At 42.6% G+C, this 27,828-nt stretch overlaps 1 protein-coding gene across 1 annotated transcript in view; it reads left to right on the top strand.

Moving 5' to 3' along the window:
• Positions 1-1,169: 1,169 nt before the first annotated feature.
• The window catches only part of MTHFD1 (methylenetetrahydrofolate dehydrogenase, cyclohydrolase and formyltetrahydrofolate synthetase 1), a 70,100-nt gene continuing 43,441 nt past the window's right edge, over positions 1,170-27,828 (top strand). The window contains exons 1-8 of the mRNA XM_065593759.1: positions 1,170-1,423; positions 14,400-14,484; positions 22,233-22,292; positions 24,305-24,358; positions 24,729-24,865; positions 25,086-25,186; positions 25,589-25,725; positions 27,159-27,270. Of these exons, the coding sequence (XP_065449831.1) occupies positions 1,383-1,423; positions 14,400-14,484; positions 22,233-22,292; positions 24,305-24,358; positions 24,729-24,865; positions 25,086-25,186; positions 25,589-25,725; positions 27,159-27,270 (727 nt within the window). The 5' untranslated portion in view covers positions 1,170-1,382. The remainder of the gene's footprint in view (positions 1,424-14,399; positions 14,485-22,232; positions 22,293-24,304; positions 24,359-24,728; positions 24,866-25,085; positions 25,187-25,588; positions 25,726-27,158; positions 27,271-27,828) is intronic.

Raw genomic sequence — 27,828 nt, 5'->3', positions numbered from 1 at the left:
CCAAAAAGCCGGACATGTGCGGGAAAATCCGGACGTATGGTAACCCTACCCAGCAGTGGGATTTCAGCAACCTGGCCGTGCAGCCCCAGGCGCCGACCACGGGGCAGTAGGTACTGACCCAGCCGGCTCTGGCCACATGCCCTGGCCTCCAGCTGCATAGCTTCAGCCTCCGGCCCCTGGTTCTAGCTGCATGGCAGCAGACGTTGGCTCCTGGCTCCAATCTGGGGTCCGGCCGCGCAGTGACCTCTTCGCTACAAGAAAGGCTGTGTCTGACATAGATGGTCAGACCGTCTCAGGCACAACCCTTCCCACCCTGCTCTGGGAGGCAGCATTACTTTTGTTATTGAGTCTGCCCAAAAACACCCTACAAATATACATTACAATTATTTGGATAAAGAAGAACAGGAGTACTTGTGGCACCTTAGAGACTAACAAATGTATTAGAGCATAAGCTTTCGTGGACTACAGCCCACTTCTTCGGATGCATATAGAATGGAACATATATTGAGGAGATATATATACACACATACAGAGAGCATAAACAGGTGGGAGTTGTCTTACCAACTCTGAGAGGCCAATTAATTAAGAGAAAAAATTACAAGGGGAGATAGAATCAATGTTTGTAATGGCTGAGCCATTACAAACATTGATTCTATCTCCCCTTGTAAGTATGCTCACACTTCTTATCAAACTGTCTGTACTGGGCTATCTTGATTATCACTTCAAAAGTTTTTTTTCTCTTAATTAATTGGCCTCTCAGAGTTGGTAAGACAACTCCCACCTGTTTATGCTCTCTGTATGTGTGTATATATATCTCCTCAATATATGTTCCATTCTATATGCATCCGAAGAAGTGGGCTGTAGTCCACGAAAGCTTATGCTCTAATACATTTGTTAGTCTTTTTGCGGATACAGACTAACACGGCTGCTACTCTGAAACCTGTAATTATTTGGATGTGAATCTGCATATGTAATTGTTTTTCCTAAAGTTAATTAAGTATTTTAGGGGGCAAGTGTCAGGGCGGCCACTGACACCTTACACCCCGCGCAGGGCAGACACACAGCGGTGGGGCACAGAGACCCCGAGAGAGCTGCGGGCTCCTGTTTGCTCCCCGTGGGGAGGCCCGTGTAGCGGATCCTGGAGGCGGCCGCCGGCCACGCCAGCCAGCCGGCAGCGGGGGAGGGCGCTTGGCCTCGGGAGGCCTATGAGCGAGCCCAGCGCAGCCGGAGGCTCCCGCCCCCCATGCCGGCGTAGGGGCGGGGGTTCCCGGCTGGCGCGGAAGCTCGGGCCACGTGGGTGAGGGCAGGCGGCCGGGTTCGCTCGCGCACACACCATCGGAGCCTCTGGGAGCGCAGGAGCGGCGGGCGCGCGAGCAGTCACCATGGCTTCTGCACAGGTCATCTGCGGCAAAGCCGCCTCCGCGTACGTACCCCGGGGCTGGGGCGCACGGGGCGAGCCCTGCGGCGCGCGGGCCAGGCCGGCGGCCGCGATTCCCTGCTGCAGCCTGGCAGCGCCCCTGGGGCACGTCTGGGTTTGCCCGCTGCAGCCCGGCCAGGCCAGCAGGGCATTGCTACCTCTCCGCCCGGCTCCCCGGGGGTGCGGTGCGTGCTGCCGGCCGGTGTCTGCTGGGTACCCTCCGCGCACAGCCATGCACGCTGTGGGGGACGGGAGAGTGGCAGGGCGGGACGAAACCCAGCCTGTTCGCCTGGCCCAGCCCTGGGAAAACGGACCCCGCAGTGGAGCTGCTATTTCGCCGGGTCCCAGAACCTGGGCTCGAGCGGGAACCGCGCCACTGTTACTTCCAGCCCCGTGCCCCAGCCCTGCCAGCTAACTCGGTTGACCCCGGCTCTGACTCGCTTCCGCGTGTTTGGGGTTGTTGTTTTTTTTGGCAGGGTTAGATGTGGGTGGGGGTGGGGTATGCTTTGTTATCGTCCCATGAAGTGTGATATACAAAAGCAAACACTATTACATGGGATTTTTTTTTTAAATGTTGGCCAGTCTTGAGCCTTTCAGTGCCAGGATGGGTCGCTGCATAGACAGGATGGTTTCTGGTAAATTCCCCTGCCACTCACGCCCCCACTGCCTGTCTCTCTTGGCTTGGGGCCTGCTGTGCTGCAACCACTGCTTATGTTTCTCCTAACACTGTGACAGTCACTGTTACCTTGTGCTCTTCTCCCCCCAAAGGTTGGTTCCATCCGTCTGTTGTCTTTCATGATGTATTTAGATTGCATGTGTTCTAGGGTGGGGACCATATGCCCACTGTACGTGTTACGTGTGTACAGTGCCTAGCACAATGGGGTCTAGAAGTGCTATTGCAATTCATATAATAATCTTGATGGGTCCAACCTGGTGTTGTCTAGTAGGGTCCATAGATTCATAAATAGTAAGGCCAGAAGGGACTGATCTCTCGTATAGCACAGTCCATAGAACTTCCCCAAAATAATCCCTGGAGCATATTTTTTTACCTACTCCTACTTGAGATTCCCCTGTTTATGCATCCCAGGATCACATTAGCTCTTTTGGCCACAGCATCACACTGGAAGCTCACGTTCAGTTGATGATCCACCATGGCCACCATGTCTATCCCAGGATAGAATACCCCATCCTGTAGATCTGGCCTACCCCTTGTTTCCAGATGTATGGATTTACCTGTATTAAAACACTTTCTTTGTTTGTGTCCAGTTTACTAAGCAATCTAGATAGCTCTGAATCATTGATCAGTCTCTTCATTATTTACCACTTCCCCAATTTTTTGGTCATCTGCAAACTTTATCCGTGATGATTTCATGTTTTCTTCCAGGTCATTGATAAAAATGTTGAATAGGATAGGGCTAGGAACCACACCCTGTGGGACCCCACTGGAAACAGACTTGCTCGATAATGATTCCCTATTTACAGTTACATTTTTGAGACCTATCAGTTAGCCAGTTTTTAATCCATTTAATGTATGCCATGTTAATTTTATATAGTTCTAATTTTTTAATCAAAATGTTTTGCAGTCAAAGAAGTTTAAGGACATTACATCAACACTATTAATGTTATCAACCAAACTTGTAATTTCATCAAAAAACATATCAAGTTAGTTTGACAGGATCTGTTTTCCATAAACCCATGCTGATATGCATTAATTGCATTAACAATCTTTTAATTTGTTATTAATCGAGTACCATATCAGCTGCTCCGTTATCTTGCCCAGGATCGATGTCAAGCTGACAGGCCTATAATTACCCAGGTCATCCCGTTTCCCTTTTTAAAAATTGGCACATTAGCTTTCTTCCAGTCTTCTGGAATTTCCCCAGTGCTCCAAGACGTATTGAACAAAAAAAGCAACATTAATAAAAACTCTTGCATGCAAGTTATGTGGGTCTTCTGATTTAAAGATGTCTAACTTTAGTAACTTCTGTTTAACATTCTCCAGAAATACTAGTGGTGTCCAATTAAATTAGGCTTGAATAAAGACGGGGAGTGGATGGGCCATTACACAAAGTAAAACTATTTCCCCATGCTTATTCCCCTCCCCCCCCACACACACACAGTTCCTCACATCTCCTTGTCAATTGCTGGAAATGGGCCATTTTCATTACCACTACAAACAGTTCTTTTTCTCTCCTCCTGATAATAGCTCACCTTAACTGATCACTCTCCTTATAGTGTGTATGGTAACACCCATTGTTTCATGTTCTCTGTGTGTGTGTGTGAGATATATATATATATATATATATATATATATATATATATATATATATATATATATATATCTTCCTACTGTATTTTCCACTACATGCATCCGATGAAGTGGGCAGTAGCCCACAAAAGCTTATGCTCAAATAAATTTGTTAGTCTCTAAGGTGCCACAAGTACTCCTGTTCTTTTTGCGGATACAGACGAGCACGGCTGCTACTCTGAAACATATCCAAGTGAGTTAGTGGCAGAGTTGGAACTCTGGAGTTCCAGTTTCTTAGTCTCTTGTGCAGTCTATTACGCCATGCTGCATCATGGTAATGGCACTCTGAAAGTCAGCGTTCTGAGAATTTTACACTTAATGCCTGCAGAATCTACTGGTAAAACTGGAGAAGTTTGCATGTTGTTACTGCTGCAGACTTCTCTTACCTTTGGCACAGAAACGTGTCCTGAATTGTAGCAGATCCTCATGGGCCATAGTTATTGCAGATATAAACTGATTTATATGTCTCTGAAAAGAGTGGAGTACTTAAAATAATTCTGCTGGTGTCTAGTTTGATACAGTGGGTACTTTTTTGACCTGTGTGCATTACTAAAATGATCATAATAGAGTATTCATCTGAAAGATCAAACCTGCTAATTTTATTAGCAATATGTTTTGCACTTGTCATTTACCTTAAGTTGATAAATCTGCTAGAAAAACTTTGATTACTACATGTTATTTGTATTACAGTAGCAACTAGACTGAGATTGGGACCCCACTGTGCCAGGTGCTGTCCCAATACTTAGTAAGAGGCAGTTTCTTCCCTGAAGAGTTTATAATCTAAATAAAAAAGGCAGACAAGAGTGGTAGAAAGAATTATTCCCATTTTACAGATGGTAAATGAAATCATAGTAAGTCTAAATGACTTGCCAAAGGTTATACTGGACATCTGTAGCAGAGCTGGGAAATTAATGTAGCTCTCCTGAATTCCTGCCCAGTGCCTTACCACAGGACTTACCCTCCCAACCTATGCCAAAAAAAGACCAGCAGCCCTTTTTGTCATAGCTTAAACTGTATGCTCCTGTAGGCTGTTAGTACAGTAAGACAAAATTGAGAGCTTCCATTGTGAGGTATTGATCTCACTAAGCACATGGCTGCTATTAAATTCTTCTATGTATTTTGCGATCAAAAGAGGCTGCTTTATATCATTGCCTTTTGTTCTATTTTGATGCACAAGAGTAGCTATCTAAGGCTAGGTCTACACTACCCGCCTGAATCGGCGGGTAGAAATCGACCTCTCGGGGATCGATTTATCACGTCCCGTCGGGACGCGACAATCGATCCCCGAATCGATGCTCTTACTCCACCAGCGGAGGTGGGAGTAAGCGCCGTCGACAGAAAGCCGCAGAAGTCGATTTTGCCGCCATCCTCACAGCGGGGTAAGTCGGCTGCGATACGTCGAATTCAGCTACGCTATTCACGTAGCTGAATTTGCATATCTTAAATCGACTCCCCCCTGTAGTGTAGATGTACCCTAAGAAAATACAGTTACACCCTGTAGAACAGCTCCACTCCACAAGAGGTGAGTGCTGACAGTTCAGAGGAGAGATGTTAAAAGTCCTGACTGTTTGCAGCAAATGACCAAGTCACTTGTCGTAACAGAGCTATCAGCAGTGTTTCACAGATTGTAAGGCCTGAAGGAACCATTAGATCTGATTTTACCTGTATATCATAGGCCGTGAAATTTCATCCGGTTACCCATTTATTTTGTGTTGCCCAGTATTTTGTGCTTGTCTACAGCATGACTTGTGTTTGGCTAGACTGTATTTTTCAGAAAGGCGTCCAGTCTTGATTAGAAGGCATCGGAGATGGAGAATATACCACTTCCCTTAGTAATTTGTTCCAGTGGTTAATCACCCTTAGTAGAGAGATAAGGAGGGTAAGGTAATGAATTTTATTGGACAAACTTCAGAAGATATTACCTCACCCACCTGGGACCAGTACGGCTACAACAACACTGTCAGTCACTCTTACTGTTCATTTAAAAAATGAAGTGCCTTTCTTTTTTTTATTTTGTCTAGGTTTAAAGCTACATGTATATGGGGCAACTGGTCCTCTTAATCAGCCTGGGAAAAGAATGAAAAGCGCAAATTACCCTGCCACACTTTATAAATGGGCTTCCAGCCTAATTGATTTTCCAGGAGCAGTATGGAAAATAATTGCAGTTGTACATGCAAACATCTCTCCTCCCTCCCAATTCCCCTGCTCCTGTCATGAGTTTGGTCAAATGTAGCAAAACCAGTAGAATACATTCCGGGATGGAAGGGACCAGATTTTAGCTAGAATTTTTCAAATGAAGGAGATTGAGGGAAGTGACTCTGTATCTTTTAACGTTCTCTTTCTCCTCTGGATCCTATAGAGAAATGCTATATCAAAGGATTCTGTTCACTCTTGAGATGGGACAAAGTTCAGGAATAGAAGTGTCTTGAGGCAATCAAAAACATGTAATCTCAGGTCTAGTCAATAGAAGAAGGTGTGTGGGTGGGTGTTTTTCCAGGATTTTTTACAAGAGGCAATGATTGTTTATGTATAGGGAACTTCTACCACAGCTTGCAAAGTCAGGATTGTGTATGGTGATGTGTGTGCAATAATCACTTAGTTTTTGTAATGTCGTGGCTTTACCCTTTTATCAGGGAAAGAGTCCGTTTGGAGGTCATTCAAATATTTACAGACTAGGAGAATCAGATGACAGCTACACAATTCTGTTTTTAATGGAAGTTCCTAAGTACAGTGAATGTGAAAAAGGTGAGCTGAAAGTCAAAAGGACACTCAACTCAGTTTTTGAAAAAATCAAAGTAGTTTCAGATATTACACCTGCCCTGCAATCTCCCTTCCAATTATTTTGGTTTTAGAATAAAATTTTCTTCTTTTTAAATGTCTTTATCTGCTTGGTTGCTGTGTGAAAGACCCCATACAACCACCAGGAGAAACCAATTTTATGGGGCGGTAGTGAATCTAACTGTTCTCAACGTGCTGGCAAAAGCACAAAGGAAATTAATTAATCTGTTAGGTTCAGTAATTTTAGGTGTTGTTTGTAAAATCATAGTAAGTGGAAAAATTCAGACAGTGGTGGTGGGGGGAGGGGGTAGAGGAGGGAACAGTTATTTAAGTTAAATATCCCCCTGAAAGATTACCTGACTATTTCTGGCCCTCTCCCAATAAAATAGGCTTTAATGCCCAGGGTTGTGTGTGAAGTATTGTTTTGCACTAACGGATGCAGACATTTGTCTGAAATTTCTGTGTCTAGTTCATTCCCTCTGAAGCATCTGGCATGGGCCACTGTTGGAAGACACGATACTAGGCTAGATGGCCCATTTGTCTGACCCAGTATGGCTGTTCTTAGGGTACGTCTATACTTACCTCCGGGTCCGGCGGTAAGCAATCGATCTTCTGGGATCGATCCTGGAAGTGCTCACCGTCGACGCCGGTACTCCTGCTCCGCGAAAGGAGTACGCGGAGTCGACGGGGGAGCCTGCCTGCCGCGTGTGGACCCGCGGTAAGTTCGAACTAAGATACTTCGACTTCAGCTACGTTATTCACGTAGCTGAAGTTGCGTATCTTAGTTCGAAGTGGGGGATTAGTGTGGACCAACCCTTAGTTAGGTATGACTGAATTTGAAATGGGACAGTGCTAGGTTTTACTGCAGGATGTGGAGGAGGGACAGATGGGCTGTAAAATGGCCCTACTTTAAACAATAAATTATTGATGGCTAACGAGAAGGGCAGGGATAATGTTTTAAAAACATCTGGGAATAGTAACTAACAACGTTTTTAGTAGGTGTATTGAAATACTTCCCTGGAATGAAGGTGCTCTGAATGTAATTCAGAACAAATGCTCAGAACTAATTTCCTTAATCATTTTCTCTTGGGATCACTCCGGACTAGGGCTCATCATTTGTGTTTGAAATCACTTCAAAACTCAAGCTTTATCTACACTGAGCTTGTTTTGAAAAATCTCCTATATGTGCTACCTATACCGCCAGACAGCATTTTTATCACTGCATCATGTTTAGTCCTGTTCGGAGTAGGTCTAAGTGACATGGTGGTAAAATCACAAGTGGTTGTTCTATGCTTGTATTCCGAACAACAATGGGGGAATCTTCAGAAAAGGCCAGGTGTAAATCAGGCCTAGATTACTGTCTAATACATCTGTAACACAAATACAGTTTGAGTCCACACCTAACACTGTTACAACCATGCAGTAGTTAAACAATACGGTTTTGCCGTGATGTGCTCAGCAACCATTTTTGAAGACTACTCTGGCTAGTGTGATTCAAGCTGCACACTACAAAACTGACCGTGCTAAAGGATGGTGGTGTTAACCCAGCTTTGGAACAAACTGTGTTGTAACTGTTTAGTTCCACCTGTGCAGACATGTGTACGCTGCGAGTGAAATACTGGCCAGATTGGCAAAACTCCCATTTAGTTCAGTGGGGCCAGGATTTCACCCTGGGTATAACTTTGTTTTTGTTTGTTTTTGTTCTTTTAAAACACCATGCTTTAGGCTTGTCTTTGTAGGGATATGACCAGGTAAACAGATGGCATCTAAGCTGTGTTAGTACTGTCGTTTTTATAGTATGGAAGGCCCCAAACATTTCAAGAGGTTGGGTTTCTTATTTTCGGCTTTTGCATCTTGCCATCTACCTCCCTGTTTTCCTCAGGTTTTTGATACTTGTAGTCTTGTTTCCTCAGCAGAAAGCCCTAGCTGAAGGAATGTGGTTCCTGACCCCTCCCCTGTGGTGTAGAAATCATCTTGAAATTAGTTTGATTTCTCAGCCTTTTCAACCCAGTACATGAACTTCCCCTCCAAGGTGCCATTTGGTCCGTAGAGTTAAAATCTTTCATGCTTCCTGTGGTGGGACAGATTAAATCAATCATGGTTCCATAGTCCAGCAGAAAACCTTGCAGGCACTTTCCCATGCACAGCACAACTATGATAATTTGAGCCAGTCTCAATTATAACTTCTGAAGACATTCAAGGCCATGTCTGCATTCGAAGGCTTGTTATGCTGGCAAACCCTCCTAATGTAGATGCAGCTTTACTGGCAGAAATGTCCTTTTGGTGGTATATACTAGTTCCCTGAGCAAAATAAGCGATACAGGCAAATTAACTTCTTTGCTGGTATATTTGAATCTACCTTAGGATTTTTGCCAGCATGGATGTGCCAGCAAAAAATCACACCCCTAACTAACATAGCTATGCTGGCAAACCTTTTTAAACATAGACCGGGCCGAAAGCTATGCTCCGAACTGAACAGCAATCAGGCCTTTTAGAAGTGAACAGCCTCCTCCTGAAGAGTAACTAAGCCCTGGTCTACACTGCGGGGAGATCAATCTAAGTTACGCAACTTCAGCTACGTGAATAACATAGCTGAAGTCGACTTACGTGGTGTCTTCACCACGGTGATTCGACTGCTGCCGCTCCCCCGTTGACTCTGCCTGTGCCTCTCACGGCGCTGGAGTACAGGAGGCGATGGGAGAGGGTTCGGGGGTCGATTTATCGCGTCTAGACTAGACGCGATAAATCGATCCCTGCTGGATTGATCGCTCCCCACCGATCCGGCAGATAGTGTAGACATATCCTTAGTGACATGCCCAAGATCACATAGTGAATTGGGGTAAAGCCGCTGGTGAGCCGGGCCGGTTTGTTTATCTGGAGCGTCCGCATGCACGGAGCCCCGCAACTCCCACTGGCTGCGGTTCACTGTTCCCGGACGATGGGAGCTGCAGGAAGCGGCATGGGCATGGTTCGCCGTTCCTGGCCAATGGGAGCTGCGGGAAGTGACATGGGCTGAGGGACGTGGGCTGCAGGGCTTTGTGCCTGCGGACTCTCCAGATAAACAAACCGGTCTGGCCCGCCAGCGGCTTTACCCTGACGGGCTGGGTGCCAGAGGTTGCTGACCCCTGTTCTAGTTCCAGGTTCTGTCCCCTGGGTTAGTGCTCTCCCTCTGTCTGAGAACTACTAGCCTGAGTGCTTCCACTGATCGCGCCTGATGCAGTGTGGCATAGTGTGATGGCCTCTTAGCTAGGCAGGACACAGGCCATTTAGGGTTTTACAGGTAAAAATCAACATCTAAAATTCCTCCTGGAAACCCACAGGCAGCCAGTACCAGATCACAAAGCACCAGGGCAATGTGCTTGCTAGTGGATGCCCTGTTTAATAAGCAGGCTTCTCCATTCTGCAGCTGTTTCAGTGCTCAAATTCATTTAAGAGCTAACCCCAAGCATAGAGCACTTTACAGCAGTCAGATCTCGAGGTGGCAATGATGTGAATTACCATTACGAGATGTGCCTCCAAAAGAGAAAGTTACAATCTCCTGGTCAGACAGAATGATAAAGAAGCCCTCCCAACCACTTCTGAAACCTGATAATCAACAGTAATTGGGGAATCCAATCAGATCCCCAGTTAGTGAGCAAAAACTCTCAATTAGAGGGGGTAGGCATCTTCTGGAGGATTGGGGAAAGAAACAGCACCTCTACTCTCTCTGGACGGGGCCTTAGCTGTCTTGCTGTCATACATGTGCCAATTTTCACACAAACACCAGGAAAGGTGCTTAACTGTGTTATCTGACTTGAAAGATACAAACATACAGCACTGAGTTATCAGAATCTCGATGATCCTGTAACCTCTGCTCCCTCACTACCTAGCCTAGCTACTCATACAGTGTCGTGGTGATGTGAGGTTTGTATGAGCATCTCCTAATTTTAGTGAATTATTTTCCTCCTCTTCAAAAGATTTTTAAAAGCACTCTCACCCATTCCCTTCGGTTTTTCTGGCAGTCACTTCAGTGCAGGGGAGTGTCGTTTATAACTAAAGTCACATAACTTTGGAGCGGAATACTTTGAGCATATATACTTAGGGCTACATCCTGTCCTTGACTTGTGTGTGCCCTTGACACATGTGATATGGGAGTGAGCTTGTGGAGTGGACATAGTATATGGCTCTTAATGCCAAAGTAGTAAGGCTACTGCAAAATATCTCTAGTTCAAAGTGAACTACAGAGTGTCTTGGTTTTTGTTTTTAAAAGCAAAATAATTCCACATAAATAATAATATATTTCAAAACAGAGCCCTCAGTCGATAAGAGCTGTTTTTTCTAAATATTTTTTTAAAATGTATTTATTTGTAATTCCAAATTTCTTACAGCTGATCCTTATTATCGTTTTCTTTCTTAAATAAACTTCAGTATGTGTGGCTTTTACTTTTGCTTGCAACCAAAACAATGCAGTTGCTTTTTAGCAAACACTAGATGGCCGCCTAACAAATGAGTGTGTGTGTGTGTGTGTGTGTGCTTAGAGAGCAGTAGGAACTGGCACTCAATTGAGTTTTCTAATGTTACTTTCTTGCTATAGAGGAAAATGGAGCTAATCTTTATTATTTTTAATGAATACAGTATGAGTTGAGGTAAGCCATGGCTCCTGATTCTGTATTGAATGAATGAATATCACAATATTCACTAAGTTTTCATTGAGTGTTGGATTGGGTCCTAACTTTACAAAGTTGACAGATCTGCACTGAAGACTTCTAAAGTACAGTATATTTTACAGTTTAGATCCTGGTTCGTCACATGCTTAAGCACATGCTTAACTGTATGCATGAGTAATCCAATTTGGATGACTACTTGGATGTGCAAAATTAAGCTCTTGCATTTTTGCAGGATCAGGACCTGAGCTGTTTGCCAGATCAGTAATTTACCACATCCTGTGTTAGCTTCATGACTTTCAGAGCATTTCGGGGTTCATCGGTATCATACACACATTTTGTTTCCAAGAAAAGTAATATCAGGGGTGTTTCCTTTAACAAGCGTGTATCTTTAAAATACTTTCATATTTATCAGTAGTAAGCTGATTATGCAATATTTAGCTGCTTTATAAAGCTAAAATGGGATTATAAGAAAGCATAGCTCTTATATAACATTTTTTTAATCAGTAGATCTCAAAGGGGGTCTGGCTTTTTATCCAGATGGGGAAACTGAGGCACGGAGTGGTGAAGTGACTTGCCCAAGGTCACCAACCAGGCCAGTGCTTAAGCCAGGAATAGAACCCAGGTCTCCTGAATGTCCCAGTCCAGTACACTATCCACTGGGACACACTGCCTTATTAGATTAGAGTGGCTGGTTGCTTGTATAATCTTAGCCTTATAGTTGTTATAGCATCTTTAAAGGTTCATAATCCGTATCTGCAAACATTCTCATGTATAACATCCCCAGAGTGGGGATGAATGTTCATTTTGATTTTCTTAGGATTTTATGTTGCCACCCATCACTGGAGGATCTGAGTGACTCTAAAGCTCAGCCTTTCTAAAATCAGCTTTTCATTCTGTGGACACAACTCATGGCACCTGGATCTCAGGGCACCCACAATCAGGGGAACAGGCATCTAAATAAATGCAATTTCAAGTGTAATTAACTGTGCCAGCAGCATTTTCGTTACTATCATAGCACCTAGAGACCAGGGCCCAGTTGTGCTAGGCACTGTCCTGGCATAAACAAGAGACAGTGCCTGCCCCAAAGAGCCTACAGTCTCAGTGTACATATAGGCAACGGGGGCTCAAACAGATGAAGCACAAGGAAATAAGATGATACTGATCAGCCTGAAAAACTGCCACAGCAGACCAGTACCTAATCGTTGTTGGGTGTTTTGTAAGCATCACAATTGGTAATGGAGGCTGTGTTGAGACCTGCATGAAAGCCAGGTCCTAGGACAATTATTTTAAAAGTGGAATGAAAAAACTCTCATACTAAAGTCTCCTGTTGAGAGACTTTGAAGAGTTCAGCCAGAAATGTACAGCGGCAGTCAAAAAAGTGAACAGAATGGGAATCATTAAGAAAGGGATAGATAAGAAGGCAGATAATATCATATTGCCTCTATATAAATCCATGGTATGCCCACATCTTGAATACTATGTGCAGATGTGGTCGCCCCCTCTCAAGGATATATTGGAATTGGAAAAGTTTAAGAAAAGGGTAACAAAAATGATTAGGGGTATGGAACAGCTTCCATATGAGGAGAGATTAATAAGACTGGGACTTTTCTTCTTGGAAAAGACAGGACTCGTGGGATATGATAGAGGTCTATAAAATCATGACTGGTGTGAAGAAAGTAAATAAGGAAGTGTTATTTACTCCTAATAATACAAGAACTAGGGGTCACCAAATGAATTTAATAGGCAGCAAACAAACAAAAGGAATTATTTTTTCACACAACACCCAGTCAACCTGTGGAACTCCTTGCCAGAGGATGTTGTGAAGGCCAAGACTATAACAGGGATCAAAAAAGAACTAGATAAGTTCATAGAGGATAAGTTCATCAATGGCTATTAGCTGGGATGGTGTCCCTACCCTCTGTTTGCCAGAAGCTGGGAATGGGCGACGGGATGGATCACTTGATAATTACCTGTTCTGTTCATTCCCTCTGGGGCACCTGGCATTGGCCACTGTTGGAAGACAGGATACTGGGCTAGATGGAGCTTTGGTCTGACCCAGTATGGCCATTCTTATGTTCTTAAATTCAGGCAGACCCTTGGGTGCACCTGAGCTCCTGCAACTTTTCCACTCTCTGCTTGATCTCAGAGGCAACATCAGGCTGGTTTGTTCCCCTCTGGTGCAAGTTAGAACAGCCTTAAGGGTGATTCCAACCAGCCCAAGTTGCAGGAGTGCAGTACACACAATGCTGCCCTATTGAATGAGCTCCTGTCCATTTCTGCCATGGAAGTGGGGCATTGGAGCTGGAGCAGTGGCTCAGGCTCTGGCCCTACATGATCACATGTCTGAGACTTAGCAGGGTTCCTCTTAATGGTGACCTGGTCCCTGATTATTTTAGTTAGTGTTTTTCCTGTAACACCCATCACCATGGTATCTGAGCACTTCACAGACATAAACCAACTGACTCTCGCAACAGCCCTGTCAGCTAGGGAAGTGCTGGTGCTAGTTTGGGAACTGCAGCAGCATTCTTCTGTCCAGTATCATATCCATGGCCGTAGACACATCTAGAATGGAGTTCTGTGTGTTTAACCCATCAGATGTTTGGCGCCCGCACAGACCTCCCTCATGGGAAAACTGGATTGATCATAAACGTATACTTGGTGAGAAGTAGTTACTAGGCAGGCCTAGCAAAACCCTGAGTATACCACGTGAATCACCTGCAAACTGAAACCTTAAATTTTTTCCCCAGCATCTGGATGAAGGACTAAAGCCCTAGGCCATGAAGTTTGTTGTTGGTCTTGGTAGCTTGGCAGTCATGAGTAACTGGGGTACTCATCCTTATTACCAGTAGCTGTACACTTAGGCCAGATACTCACCTAATTCCCATTGATTTCTGTCTAAGCTAGTTATCTGAATACCTTTGAGGGTCTGGGCCTTAGAAACCTCCTTATATTTTGACTTGCTTTAGACTATTCTGATCATTCTCTCCCATGAAACAGGTTGGTAAGGTACTGAATGGAGTGGGCTGCAGACAGGTGTGATCATACATTTTGGGTTAGGGAGTCAACATGCCCTAGTGACTGTCTGCAATTTCAATTACATGCTTTAAACCTTTTATTTTTCCTGTGTCTTTTGAGTGCCATGCAACTGCTGTGAGGGTGAGAGAACGTAGAAGTATAGGGTGGGATTTTCAAAAGCCCAATTTCTTGGTTAATTTCTGTTTTTTGTTTTTTTTTCCCCCTCTTACCCCAGGCAAATAAGAGAGAGACTGAAGACTCAAGTTGCTCAGATGAAGGAGAGAGTCCCTGGATTCAGACCAGGGCTTGCAATTTTGCAGGTATTGTTGCCTTCTTTAAAAACAAAACAAAAAAAAATGAAAAAGCTCTTTTGCTCTAATGCTAATTGTAAGACCATGGAAAACTGATTGTCTTCACCTGAAACTACTCAGCAAAATAATGCTTTAAAACAAAAATTCCCAGTGAACACAATATAGCAATGTGATTATCTGTGTGTCTGTTACTGGTGCCCAAGAAAAGTCGTGTCCCCCCCCAAGCCCCTCTGACCTTCCCCCTCAATCTGGATTGATTTGTTTTCATTATCCTTCTTTTAATGTGGAAACACTTCACAAGTATAGACTGCTACACAATCCCTGTATTATCTACTAACAGCAAACCTCGCTAGTAGACTCTGTATCATGTCTTTTTACCTTATATGACCCCCAATGTACACCAGTTCTTGTAATTCCCACAAACGTAGGTTGTTGCATCAGAAATCAACTTAATGATGTGAAGAGTATTTGGGTGATTGACTCAGTTCTTGCTGCTAGGGAATGTGAAAGAGAATCTAACATGAAAAAGTTTAGTTACTGTGAATGCAACAAAATTCTGCAAGCTGTAGTCTGGCTTTTCCATGGCACCCATCCAAACATAAAAGCCATCCTGCAACCCCAAATGGGAATATTAGCATGAGTAAAAGTGCAGGCCTATATATTTGGCAGAATGCAGTGTCTTCTATTGCCCTTGTGAAAAATTAAAGTTGTCTGGTCAGAAGCATTTTTCAATCTCAAATTGAGTAGCATAAAGAGCAGCTGTCATGTCGCAAGAATAAACGTTGTGGGTGGAGATAATTGATGGGATTTGAAATGAATGCTTACAGAAGTGGTCTCTGTCCTTGTCCATCCTCATTTATCTCTTGAAGAGCCCTCCTCTGCCATTGTCTGTCAGTTCTAGCAATCAGACTGTTATGTTGCACACGCTGTACACAGAATGCTCTTCTCTTTCACTCCAAGGACCTGATAAGGATCTTAAATGTTATGTATGAAGAACTTCAGTCCTTTCTATTAGAAATCATAGAATATCAGGGTTGGAAGGGACCTCAGGAGGTCATCTAGTCCAATTCCCTGCTCAGAGCAGGACCAATCCCCAACTAAATCATCCCAGCCAGGGCTTTGTCAAGCCTGACCTTAAAAACCTCTAAGGAAGGAGATTCCACCACCTCCCTAGGTAACCCATTCCAGTGCTTCACCACCCTCCTAGTGAAAAAGTTTTTTCCTAATATCCAACCTAAACCTCCCCCACTTGCAACTTGAGACCATTACTCCTTGTTCTGTCATCTGCAACCACTGAGAACAGTCTAGATCCATCCTCTTTGGAACCCCCTTTCAGGTAGTTGAAAGCAGCTATCAAATCCCCCTCATTTTTCTCTTCTGTAGACTAAATAATCCCAGTTCCCTCAGCCTCTCCTCATAAATCATGTGCTCCAGCCCCCTAATCATTTTTGTTGCCCTCCTCTGGACTCTTTCCAATTTTTCCACATCCTTCTTGTAGTGTGGGGCCCAAAACAGGACACAGTACTCCAGATGAGGCCTCACCAATGTCGAATCGAGGGGAATGATCACGTCCCTCGATCTGCTGGCAATGCCCCTACTTATACAGCCCAAAATGCCGTTTGCCTTCTTGGCAACAAGGGCACACTGTTGACACATATCCAGCTTCTTGTCCACTGTAACCCCTAGGACCTTTTCTGCAGAACTGCTGCCTAGCCATTCGGTCCCTAGTCTGTAGCAGTGCCTTGGATTCTTCCGTCCTAAGTGCAGGACTCTGCACTTGTCCTTGTTGAACCTTATCAGATTTCTTTCGGGCCAGTCCTCCAATTCATCTAGGTCCCTCTGTATCCTATCCCTACCCTCCAGCGTATCTACCTCTCCCACCAGCTTAGTGTCAACTGCAAACTTGCTGAGGGGGCAATATAAAGCCCTACTGAGGGTGGCTGAATTATCTGCCTCTTTATCTTTATCTATCAATCAAAGTACAAACCTCTTCACAACTGGGGCACAAAAGTAGCTGACCTCTGTACACTGCAATCACCTGGCTTCAGATAACGTCCTGACGCTTTCATTTTGGCTGTTCCAGACTGAAGATTGAAGCAGAATTGTACAAAACCACTTGTTAATTTGAAAGTTATTTATCAGGCTCACTCGCCAGAAGAACATCCCCAAAACATCTGGAAGATTTAAATTCATTCTTCAGATTATTAGCAGCTTGGATAGCATCAGCTAGTGTTACTGCACTGCATAGCACACTGATAGACTAGCCTTGTCCATGCTGTGCATGGTAAGAAATTGCAGGCCATAGTGTTTTCTAAGCTTGCCAGTAATTTGCTACTGGAATAGCTTGTAGTTTCTATATCTGAATGAAGTAGGGCTTTATATTTTTGTAGCAGCTTGGCCAGGAGAAGAGCTTCTTTGTTATACATAGGATAATTCTCTATCTCTTCAATCAGCTGATAAAATGCAGTGTCATAAGGTGGCTGTATTGTTGGAGTGTAACTAGATGGTTTTGCTTTAAGATTTGTTTTACTCGAGTAGGAAGAAAGGCATGTTGAGTGGTAAGCTGCATCCTTGCCAGTCAAGTCTTCCACAGATGTCTGCGCAACATGTCATCATCTCCTTGTTGAAGTGCTGCATCTCTTAGATTGGTTGCTTACTCAAATGTTTCTATTTTTAGAAGTGTTGTCTTATATTTTGTGTGTTTTTTCTCAAGCAAACAGTACAACAGAACCAGTAGTTGGAGGGCATGCTTGCTCTGGTGGCTATAGAAGCAGGTGACCATGATGCTCTCTGATCAGGTTCAGAGTCTGTTTTCTTTCTTGAGTTCAGCACAACTGTGACGTGCTAAATTCATATTGTGTATTTCTGAAAGCAACTCCTATGTTAGAGTGTTGATGGCACATCATCTAAACTAGAAAACTCACCCAGTAGCCACCAGTACAATTCATCTCTCCTGGCTTCTGCTGCCAGCATCACAGACTTCTGTCCAGCTCTGGTGGCTTTTGACAGTTTTGCATTCTTTTGAATTTATTGACAAATCACACATTTTTCACTTTTTTTTTTTTTAATGTGGAGAGTCTTTTTTTTTTCTTTTCTTTTTGATGTAAGCCTTAAACGGCTTGTATCCTCCATGTCTTCATATACTCTAACTTCTCTGTAGAGATAAAATCGCCAAGTATATTGTTAACGTTATTACCACCATTTTTCATTTTGTACAAGTATAAGACTTGTGCTACATTAGATACAAATTAGATCTATGTTTGTATCAAAAATGCCATTTTTGTTCATCAAGCACTTTTATTGAAGCCCAATCTGAAGCTGTGTATTGTCATCTCTAACACTGATACTGACCTGTGAATAAGTGACACTAATTAAAAAACTAGTTTCTATACTATTTCAAACGCTAGTACTGTATGCATAGGCAATTACTAATTAAAACCTTCTACCAGGCAGATTAGCTGCTATGTTGTGTATACAAAAGCTTACAACTGGAGAAGCATTACCAGGAATTCACATACCTTTATATCTACCCACTGTGCAGTACAAACTGTGGGCATGCAATCTACTGCTGGTGCTCAGCCTACGGTGTGAGATTGATCTGGTCAGCAAATTTCAATTGAAAATATAGAAAACTTTTCTAATCCCTTGGGAGATACTTTGACAGCTAAGAATATGCAATGTGAAAACATGTCATCTTAATATATTGCAAAATGTTGATATTTGCCATTTTCGCCACATGCTAAACAGCGTCATCATTTCTGGGGAAAAAAACTTGCCTATGCAATGCCAATGAAAGTCTTTTAATACATTGTCATTTGATAGCTTTGAGCAATAAACACCACATTAAGGTGTTCAAATTAACTTAAACGTAAAAATCTGTAGTCAGTAATGTTGCAGTGTATTTGAAACTGCAAAAAATGATACTTTATTTTGGGGACCATTGTTTCACTTTGCCTATAGGTTTAGGGCACCATTTAACAGCTCCACATCTTATCTCATCTAAACATACAGAAAATAAGATTTCAAATGATATATGATGTGGGTGTGTGTAGAGTGGATACATTAAACTCTGACAATATGGCCCTTTATGGAGAATTGCCACACGCCCGTTAGTGAAGAATTCCCCACTGATGTACCTCAGCCCTGCATTGTCTCAGAGAAATTCAGCCCTCATGGTCCATTCAGTCCTTGGCCTCGCTGAGACTTACAAGGATGCCAGATGTGATGGTGGTTTCTATGGTAGGTTTACTAGACTGGTGCCACCAACCTGTTTCACATAGACTAGCAAACGGCATTTTACAGCTGCAAAACCCCATATCTATTAATAATCTCCTGAGCCATCTGTCTTGCAGCTGTTTGATTTAACAGTGCAGGGGGATTAATTGCAGGTGGGCAGGGAAATTCTTCCTGATCTGTGTAGATTCTCATGTATTTATCTCCATTTTATTAGGTTATATTGGATACTATACATGACCATTTTTGTTCATGAACAAAATCTCAGGCTTTACACTGAAAGTAGAATTTAAATATTCTCTTTCCCGCACTAAAAATAGGCGTTTTCTATTTCTTCATGTCTCCCACTACCACCGCCACATTTTCTTCCCTTCTGCCCCTACATGGAAATGCCCTTCCTAAGCTGGTCTGCAAAGCTGCTCCCCAAACAATTACACTTCTTAAGATCCATTGCTGATGTAGCTTCTCTACAAGAAATTAGCCAGCTGTGGGAGTTGGGGATATAGTTTGATAAAAATCAAGACAAGTGCCACTCATCCCCATGGCCATTTTCCTTGTTTCCGTGCCCCCCACCTTTCTTTAGGCAGGGACACTGTCTTTGTATAGGGCTGCCAGGTTTTGCTCCAGTAATACAAGTAATAATTATTGCCTGTTACAGTTTTATGTGGGGAGCAGAGTTAGCCATCTGTAATCCTATCATTAGGCAGCAGCATTTCTGGAGTTCATCCTGTTGTCTACTGGAGTCTTGCCAGCTCTCCCTGATGTTATGCTTGCTACAGGGAGTCTTTCTTTGACAAATTAGGCTGGAGTATGCATCCTGCTTTCTGAAGCCTGGCAGCACTGTAATGACCTGATACCAAGAATTACAAGCTTGTGTCTCACGTCACTTTCTCTTACATTCTGTGCTCGGCTTTGGTTATTTACAGCACGATGGTGTTGGAAAACTATGTCAGTGGAGATTTTGAAAGAAACAAGTGGCATAAAATGCCCAATGCCCATTAGCTTGGGGCACCTTGCTGCCATATATGCCTTTGAAAATCCATAAAAACGCACCCATATATATGTATACACTAGGGCTGTCAAATTATTTTAAAAAATCACAATCACAAGATTAAAAAAAATAGTAGTGATTAATTGCAGTTTTAATCACACTATTAAACAATAATAGAAAACCAATTTAAATTTATGATACATATTTTTGGATGTTTTTCTATATTTTCAAATATATTGATTTCAATTACAACACGATGCAAAGTGTGCAGTGCTCACTTTATATGATTTTTTTATTACAAATATTTGCTTCGACTTTTTTTAAAATATTTTTTACAATGCATGAATGGGCATATGAATGTTTAGCATATCTGGCATGTAAATACCTTGCAACACCGGCTACAACAGTGCCATGCAAATGCCTTTTCTCACTTTCAGGTGATGTAAATAAGAAGGGGATAGCTTCTGATTTGTTTACATTTATCTCCTGTAAATGTAAACAAACGTGTTTGTTTAGTGATTGGGTGAACAAGAAGCAGGACTGAGTGGACTTGTAGACTCTAAAGTTTTACATTGTTCTGGTTTTGAGTGCAGTTACATAGAAAAAAAATTCTACATTGGTAAGTTGCACTTTCATAATAAAGAGATTGCACTACAGCAGTGGTTCTCAACTAGGGGTACACGTACTCCTGGGGGTACGCAGAGGTCTTCCAGGGGTTACATCAGCTCATTTAAATATTTCCCTAGTTTTACAACAGGCTACATAAAAAGCACTAGCAAAATCAGTACAAATTAAGATGTCATACAGACAATGATTTTATACTGCTCTACATACTATACACTGAAATATAAGTACAATATTTATAGTACAGTTGATTAATTTTATAATTGGTAAAAATGAGAAAGTAAGCAATTTTTCAGTAATAGTGTGCTGTGTCACTTTTATATTTTTATGTCTTATTTTTGTAAGCAAATAGTTTTTAATTGAGGTGAAACTTGGGGGTGCGCAAGACCAATCAGGCTCCTGAAAGGGGTCCAGTAGTCTGGAAAGGTTCAGAGCTACTGCACTACAGTACTTGAATGAGGTGAATTAAAAACACTATTTCTTTTTGTTGATCTTTTTTACAGTGCAAATATTTGTATTCAAAAGTTATAAGATAAAATGAGCGCTGTACACTTTTATTCTGAGTTGTAATTGAAATCAGTATATTTGAATATGTAGAAAAACATCCAAAAATATTTATAATTCATTTAAATTGGTATTCTGTTATTGTTTAACAGTGTGATTAAAACTGTGATTAATCATGACTATTTTTAATCTATTTAATTTGTTTTGCATTAATTACTTGAGTTAACTGCGATTAATTGACAGCCTAATATACACACATAATTAGACTTCATGTTCATATTAAATAGGCCCAACTTGCCTGATGGCCTTAATCAAGTAACTGGGTGTTTCATATATGAAATGAGCTCAATTCAGAATTGATATATGATCACTCGGCTAGCGGTGAATCTCTCCCAGTACGGACATCCTCCTGAAGCCCCCAGGAGCAGTGCAGTCCGGATCTTGAGCCATTGCTCCAACACTAAAGGACATGCAGATATATTAGTGTGTTTTGCATACAAGTAGCCAGGCAAGGGAGATGCTGCTTAAATATGTGCAGCGACAAGGTTTGCCATATCGAGAGGGGCATCATCAGTGAAGTGAAGACCAGAGGTTTAATTGTGTGTATGTAATCTGAGCTCCTACTTTGAATTGACATAGAAGCCAAGTATCTGAGCTTAGATCTTGCTCTTTTCTGATGATGGGGTTTCTTCCCTGCATGCTCTGACTCTGGTGGAAATTTGACATGAGCACATATCAGTATTGTATGCTGCCAGACAAGGAGGTCAAGAGTGACTTCTCTTGTCTCCTCACTGTCTCAGGACCTCTACCCTCAATTAGAGGAAGCAAATATCTGGTGACTCTTTTAGTGTGGAATTGTTGTTGGTTTCACTGCATACAGAGCAGTGGTTCACATCAGATCTAGCCTCTAATTCGTGAGTCCAAAAACTCTCTTATATTTATACTGTGCCAGTAACTCTACATAGCGTTTTCTGCACTATGGGCAGTTGCTGTCTTCTGATGAGTGATCAATAAGGCTGAAAGATCCTGGCAGTGCTATTGGGTATAAAGCTATGTCTGTATTTGCAAGTCATGTTAATGCATTTTAGATGTTTCTTTTTCAGGAAAGAGACTGGGCAGTTTTCTCTGCTTTGGAATGTACCATATTAAAGGCTTTCAAAAGCCATAAATGGCTGCTACTTAGAAAATTAGCCAAACTGTTTACCTATCTTTCACTTAAAAGGACATTTCCCATTAGCTCTGTCTGGCTGTATCCTTTTGCTATAGGAAGACTCTTGAGTCACGCTGTCCCTGTAATATAACTACAGTTGAACAAAAGAACAGTCATTCAAATTCAGATATATATTTCTGTCTGTCTGTAGCTCTGCTTTCCATTGTGATTTGTCTCTGTCCTTTCACCCTCTAGGTTGGGGATCGGGATGATTCAAATATCTACATTAGTATGAAGCTGAAGGCTGCTGCTGAGGTAATGCCTAGGTCATAACTTTAATTTTCTTCGTAAATACACCTCTACCCTGATTTAACGCGGTCCTTGGGAGCCAAAAAATCTTACTGCGTTATAGGTGAAACTGCGTTATATCAGGTAGGGAAGGTTCCTTGTCCCCTGACTGGCCCCCGACACCCTCTGCCCCTTATCCACCGCCTCAGCCCCAGCCCAGCACCCTTAACACGCCGCTCAGAGCAGCGTGTCGGAGCCGTCCCTAGAGGGATGCGGGGTCTGGAACAAATCAGCCTTCCCACTAGTCTCCTCACCATCCGCCCAGCACTCCAGCCCGCCCAGCCACTACTCATCTCCTCACCCCATCTACCTGCCCACCACTTACCTCCCCGCTAGTCTCCTCACGGTCAGTCTGGCGCACCTCCCTGCATCCGCCCAACTACCGCTCTCCTGCTCGCCATCTTCCCGCCTGCCTGCCTCCACACCCCGCTCCTGCCTGCCACTCACCGCCCCATTCGCCTCCTCATCCCGCTTGCCCACCCGCCTCCCGCCTGCCTCCCACCCTTAACACGCCGCTCAGAGCAGCATGTCAGAGCCAGACGCGCTGATCTGCCAGAGCGCGCAGCCCTGCCCCCCAGAGCGCTGCTTTACCGCGTTATATCCGAATTCGTGTTGTATCGGGTCGCGTTATATCGGGGTAGAGGTGTATTATACACCCCACCCAACACATACCAGGTAATAAAAACATGCCTTTAAAGCCCTCCATATTGCAAACCCCTAATGTAGACAAGCTGCACTGATATAAACTGGGGCTTAAAAATAATAATAATAATAATACTATAATAATTTAATGGAGATATCCCATCTCCTAGAATTGGAAGGGACCTTGAAAGGTCATCGAGTTCAGCCCCCTGCCTTCACTAGCAGGACCAAGTACTGATTTTGCCCCAGATCCCCAAGTGGCCCCCTCAAGGATTGAACTCACAACCCTGGGTTTAGCAGGCCAATGCTCAAACCACTGAGCTATCCCTCCCCCTAAATATACTGACATGTGAAGAGAAAGGAGTTACCTTACAAGGGGTATGTCTATACTTACAGAGTTTACCAGTGTTGACAGGGCCAATTCTATCAGGGTGGATGTGGTCCACTCCCAATAACTGATGAGGAGGTGTCAATACAAAGAGAGGGAAAATTGCTTTTGTGGTGAGCCAGCCACTCCCAATCCCTATTTAAGCCCAAATTAATGGTGTTAAATTTTCAAATGAATTGTAACTCTGCAGTTTCTCTTTGAAATCTGTTTTTGAACTTTTTTGTTCAAGAATGGCTACTTTAAAATCTGTTATAGAATGTCCAGGGAGATTGAAGTGTTCTCCTACTGGCTTTTGTATGTTACCATTCCTGATAAAGTAACTCCCTTCTCTTCATGTATCAGTATATTTATGCCTGCATCTGTAATTTTCACTCCATGCATCTGAAGAAGTGGGTTTTTTTACCCATGAAAGCTTATGCCCAAATAAATCTGTTAGTCTTTAAGATGCCACCAGACTCCTCGTTGTTTTTGTGGATACAGACTAACATGGCTACCCCTCTGATACTTGTATGGTACAGTACACCCTGCCTTGTGGAAGGGGAAATTGGCTCCTGTTGTCCAAGATGATGGCTGATGTCTTGTTTGTTGCCTTTTGCTAGCATTCCAGAGCAGTGTCATTTTTGTCATTGCTAGTACAGCAGCTGCTATCAGGCTGAATTGCCATCCCATAACTAGAGATTCTCTTTGTTTTGTAACCTATGTTACAATATGGGGCAATAAAAACAATGACAGAAAAGTTAATTAGGTGGGGTACTAATCTTAATCTTCTCTTTGGCTTATGTACTTCCGAGTAACAGGACTTTATTGCCTGTCCCTCGGTCAGACTAGAAAGCATGATGGATTCTATCACAAGTCTGGGCTGGAATGAGAGAACTGCCACGCTGTTTTTACATATTGCCTCTTACGTCAGTTAGAAAACCAGATCACTTCTGAGTTCTCTCTTTTGCAGATTGGGATCAATGCCAATCACATTAAGCTGCCAAACACTGCAACAGAAGCTGAGGTAAGTGACTTGGTCAGTCTCGTTAAGAAGCCCTTAATTTTGGTTTGGTATTAAAAAGATAAAATGTGTGTATATTTCTTTGACCTATGTTTTTATATAAAGAAACACTTGCCTTTAAGGGGTGACTCATGCAAAAAGAATAGAGATCACCAAATGCTGCAAATTTTTAAAGAATTTAATCTAGATGTTTCTGAAAAGACAAATCCACAAGTAATTTATATTTTTATATGGGAGAACTAAACATTTTGTATGTGTGTGGTGTTCCCAAATTCTATCCAGCCAGAAAATGCAACATTCAAGTACTTGCACCAGACTTGTTTAAATTTATAATTCTTAATGTTTTTATCCTGTCCCCACCTTAAATATATAGGTGCTGAGGTGTATCACTGTTTTGAATGAAGACCCTGCAGTTCATGGATTTATAGTACAATTGCCTCTAGATACAGATAAACCCATCAGTACAGAGAAAGTGACCAATGCTGTTACACCTGAAAAGGATGTAGATGGGTAAGCTGATTTTGCAGTTGGAGAGCAATTGTTTTAGCATACAACTTGCTCTCTTTCTTTTAAACCTATCCGCTTAACGTAATGATTCTAAATTTAACAAATAACTTTAAAATATGTAAATATTGGTGTTATGGAAACTGATCATTTCCCAGTTAGTGTAACTTTAAGATCCTATTCCTGGCACATACATACCATTGTCCCCTCCCTTCATATACTTTAGGTTAACTAGCATCAATGCTGGGAAACTGTCCAGAGGTGACCTTGGAGACTGCTTCATCCCCTGTACACCCAAAGGATGCATGGAGCTTATCAGACAGACAGGTAAGTAATTAAAGTATATTTGGGGGACTGATGGTTCTCCTTAGTCCTGTCCTCATTATTGATGAGTGCATTGTGTGTCAGTCCCTTGATGAGCTGAAAAATTATGCTTAGTATACAGTCTATTATAGCCTTTTCTAAAAGCACTAGTTTTCCTCTGTCCCTCCACCCTACTAGGAAAGGCGATTTCTTAAAGCTCTCCACCTTCCACTTCTTGACCTTCAAAGCCCCATCGCATAGACAGCTGTGTTTTCTAGCCCAGGATGACTAATTGTGACTTTCCTAAGAGCATGGCTGGATCTATGCTGATTAATGGCTCTAGAATAAAGTTGAATTAATTGGCAGCTGGGATGCGCCCAGGTTGTTTGGTCTGCTAACCTAAAACTGAATCTTATTATGTTTCAGGCATCCAAATTGCAGGTAAAAAAGCAGTGGTGATTGGACGCAGTAAGATAGTCGGTGCTCCAATGCATGACCTTCTTCTCTGGAGCCATGCAACTGTAACCACTTGCCACACAAAAACTGCAGCATTGGCTGAGGAGGTAAGGACAGGGTGTTTAGTTAGACCCTGTACAATATATACACATGCCTGTCTCTTTCCACAAATGAGTTTGCAAAAGCCTGTACTTTAGAAGCCTCTATTAAGATTAACTCCCAAAAAAGCTTTTCACAGAGGTCTTTAAAATTGTTCATGAGACTGGTCCCGTTTTCCTGCTCAACAGCAAGAGTAAATCACAGCAATGGTGTGGTGGCTGTATTGCCACCTACTTGGATTTTTCCAGACAATTGACACGCTTCAGTGATGAAGCAAAAGAGTGGATGTGTATGAATGTAACACAGATCAGAAAAGCTGCAGTGCTCTATGATACTGTCAAACAGAACTCGGGTATTCCTATGGTGTTTAAAGTGGGGATAACAAAACTGACCCAACCTCACAAGGTTGTTGTTAGGCTTATTAATGGTTTAAGTGCAAAGTATTAATAAAATCTCAAATATAAATCTTCTCCCTTTTAATATAAAGAAAAATCAAAAAGATAACTACTTCCTATGAAAAACTAGATGGGGTAAAGTAAGTATTGAAATGACCCTCATAATAGATTTCTGTTCGCATCTTTAACTATAGAGCTTTGACCAGGTCTGCCAGTCATATCAATATGGTCTAAGTGAGTGGTAATGCCAAATTACAGTGCGTTTTGTGTTACGACCTCCTGAATGTTAAAAGAATAAATCCATAATAATGATTTGAGCCAGAAGACTGGGTTGCTAACATTGGTTGGTTTAGAGGGATGTGCAGGAGGTATGGCTGATGGCTTTCTGAGATGTTTTGGCTGTTTCTCCACCCAACCTACTCTGAAAAGAACAGCTCTGCTGTAGGAAGCAGTATGGGTTAACTTGAGGAGAAGAAAATGAATGTACAATAGTGTTAAGCATGGGCTGGTACATAGGGTCCTTGCCTAGGAGTTGGGACACATGGATTCTACTCTCACCTGCTATGTGACCTTGAGCATGTCATTTAGCTTCTCTGTTCTGCCCCCTTTGTCTCTTTAGGTTGTAAACTCTTCAGGGCAGGGACTCTCTCTCACTATATGTCTGTACAGTGTATGTGCCAGGCCCAATGGAGTCCCCCTCCTGGTTGGAGCTTCTGTGTGCTATTGTAATACCAACAATAATAATAGATAGAACTCTGACCTGCATTAACAAAGATTAATGGTTATAAAGATCAAATAGAGTCAGCATGAGGTGGAAAGGTGACCTTCAGGTGCTCCTAATTTAACTCCCTGCCTCTGAATTCACAGTCACAAGGTCTTCAAAGTAGCCATAGAAATATTTCCTTCCCACCCATCCCTGGGCTTCAGGGAGGATTTTTGTTTTGTGTTGGGGACACTGTTGCTTTTTTGAAAATGCAAATGACTAAAACTAAACCAAAAATGACCTGCTTTGTATCTGCTGTAGTGACGCAGAGTTATTTTGATAGGTTAGTAAAGCTGATATCCTGGTGGTTGCGGCTGGTAAGCCTGAAATGGTAAAAGGGGAATGGATTAAACCCGGTGCCGTAGTAATAGACTGTGGAATCAACTATATACCAGGTAAGCATGTGTGGGTGGGTGCGGGGGTATTACACCGTTGCTGCATCTTGATGGAGACCTCTACTTAAACTCGAAGGACTATTGTCTTGAAGCATAATATAATTTGCAAACCACTGGAGGGTCTGGCGGAAAATCATCTGGCTATGGATTTTTGTCTAGGGTTTAATTTAACTACTTTTTGTCACTTGTAAAGAAGAAACAGATGGTCTGGCTCATTCTGGTTTTCCCCCTCCCCCTTCATTTTAAATCCAAGTTACAGGTATTACATGATATAGGAAATTAGTCACAGTCAAGCTGTCATCATACCTACGCCCCCAGGGCTTTTAAGAAGGTAGCTTTATAATTGATCAGTCGTTTTGTTGCAATGTAATTATCTAATGGAAGGTAAAGACATTTCTCGCCTACAGCTCAGCTGTCTTGCCTCTTGCAGATGACATCTGAGTTTTTGTAGTTGAAAACATTAAGTCCTCTGCTTAACATAAAACTGCCCTTGCTGTTTATTGTTATTTGATATATCTGTGCTGGGCCACCCAAACTTTGGTAATCTGTCAGGAACCA

This window comes from Chrysemys picta, chromosome 4 (assembly GCF_011386835.1).
Source record: "Chrysemys picta bellii isolate R12L10 chromosome 4, ASM1138683v2, whole genome shotgun sequence".
In the NCBI taxonomy this organism is placed as follows: Eukaryota; Metazoa; Chordata; order Testudines; family Emydidae; genus Chrysemys; species Chrysemys picta.
This window is presented reverse-complemented; position numbering and strand designations above follow the sequence as displayed.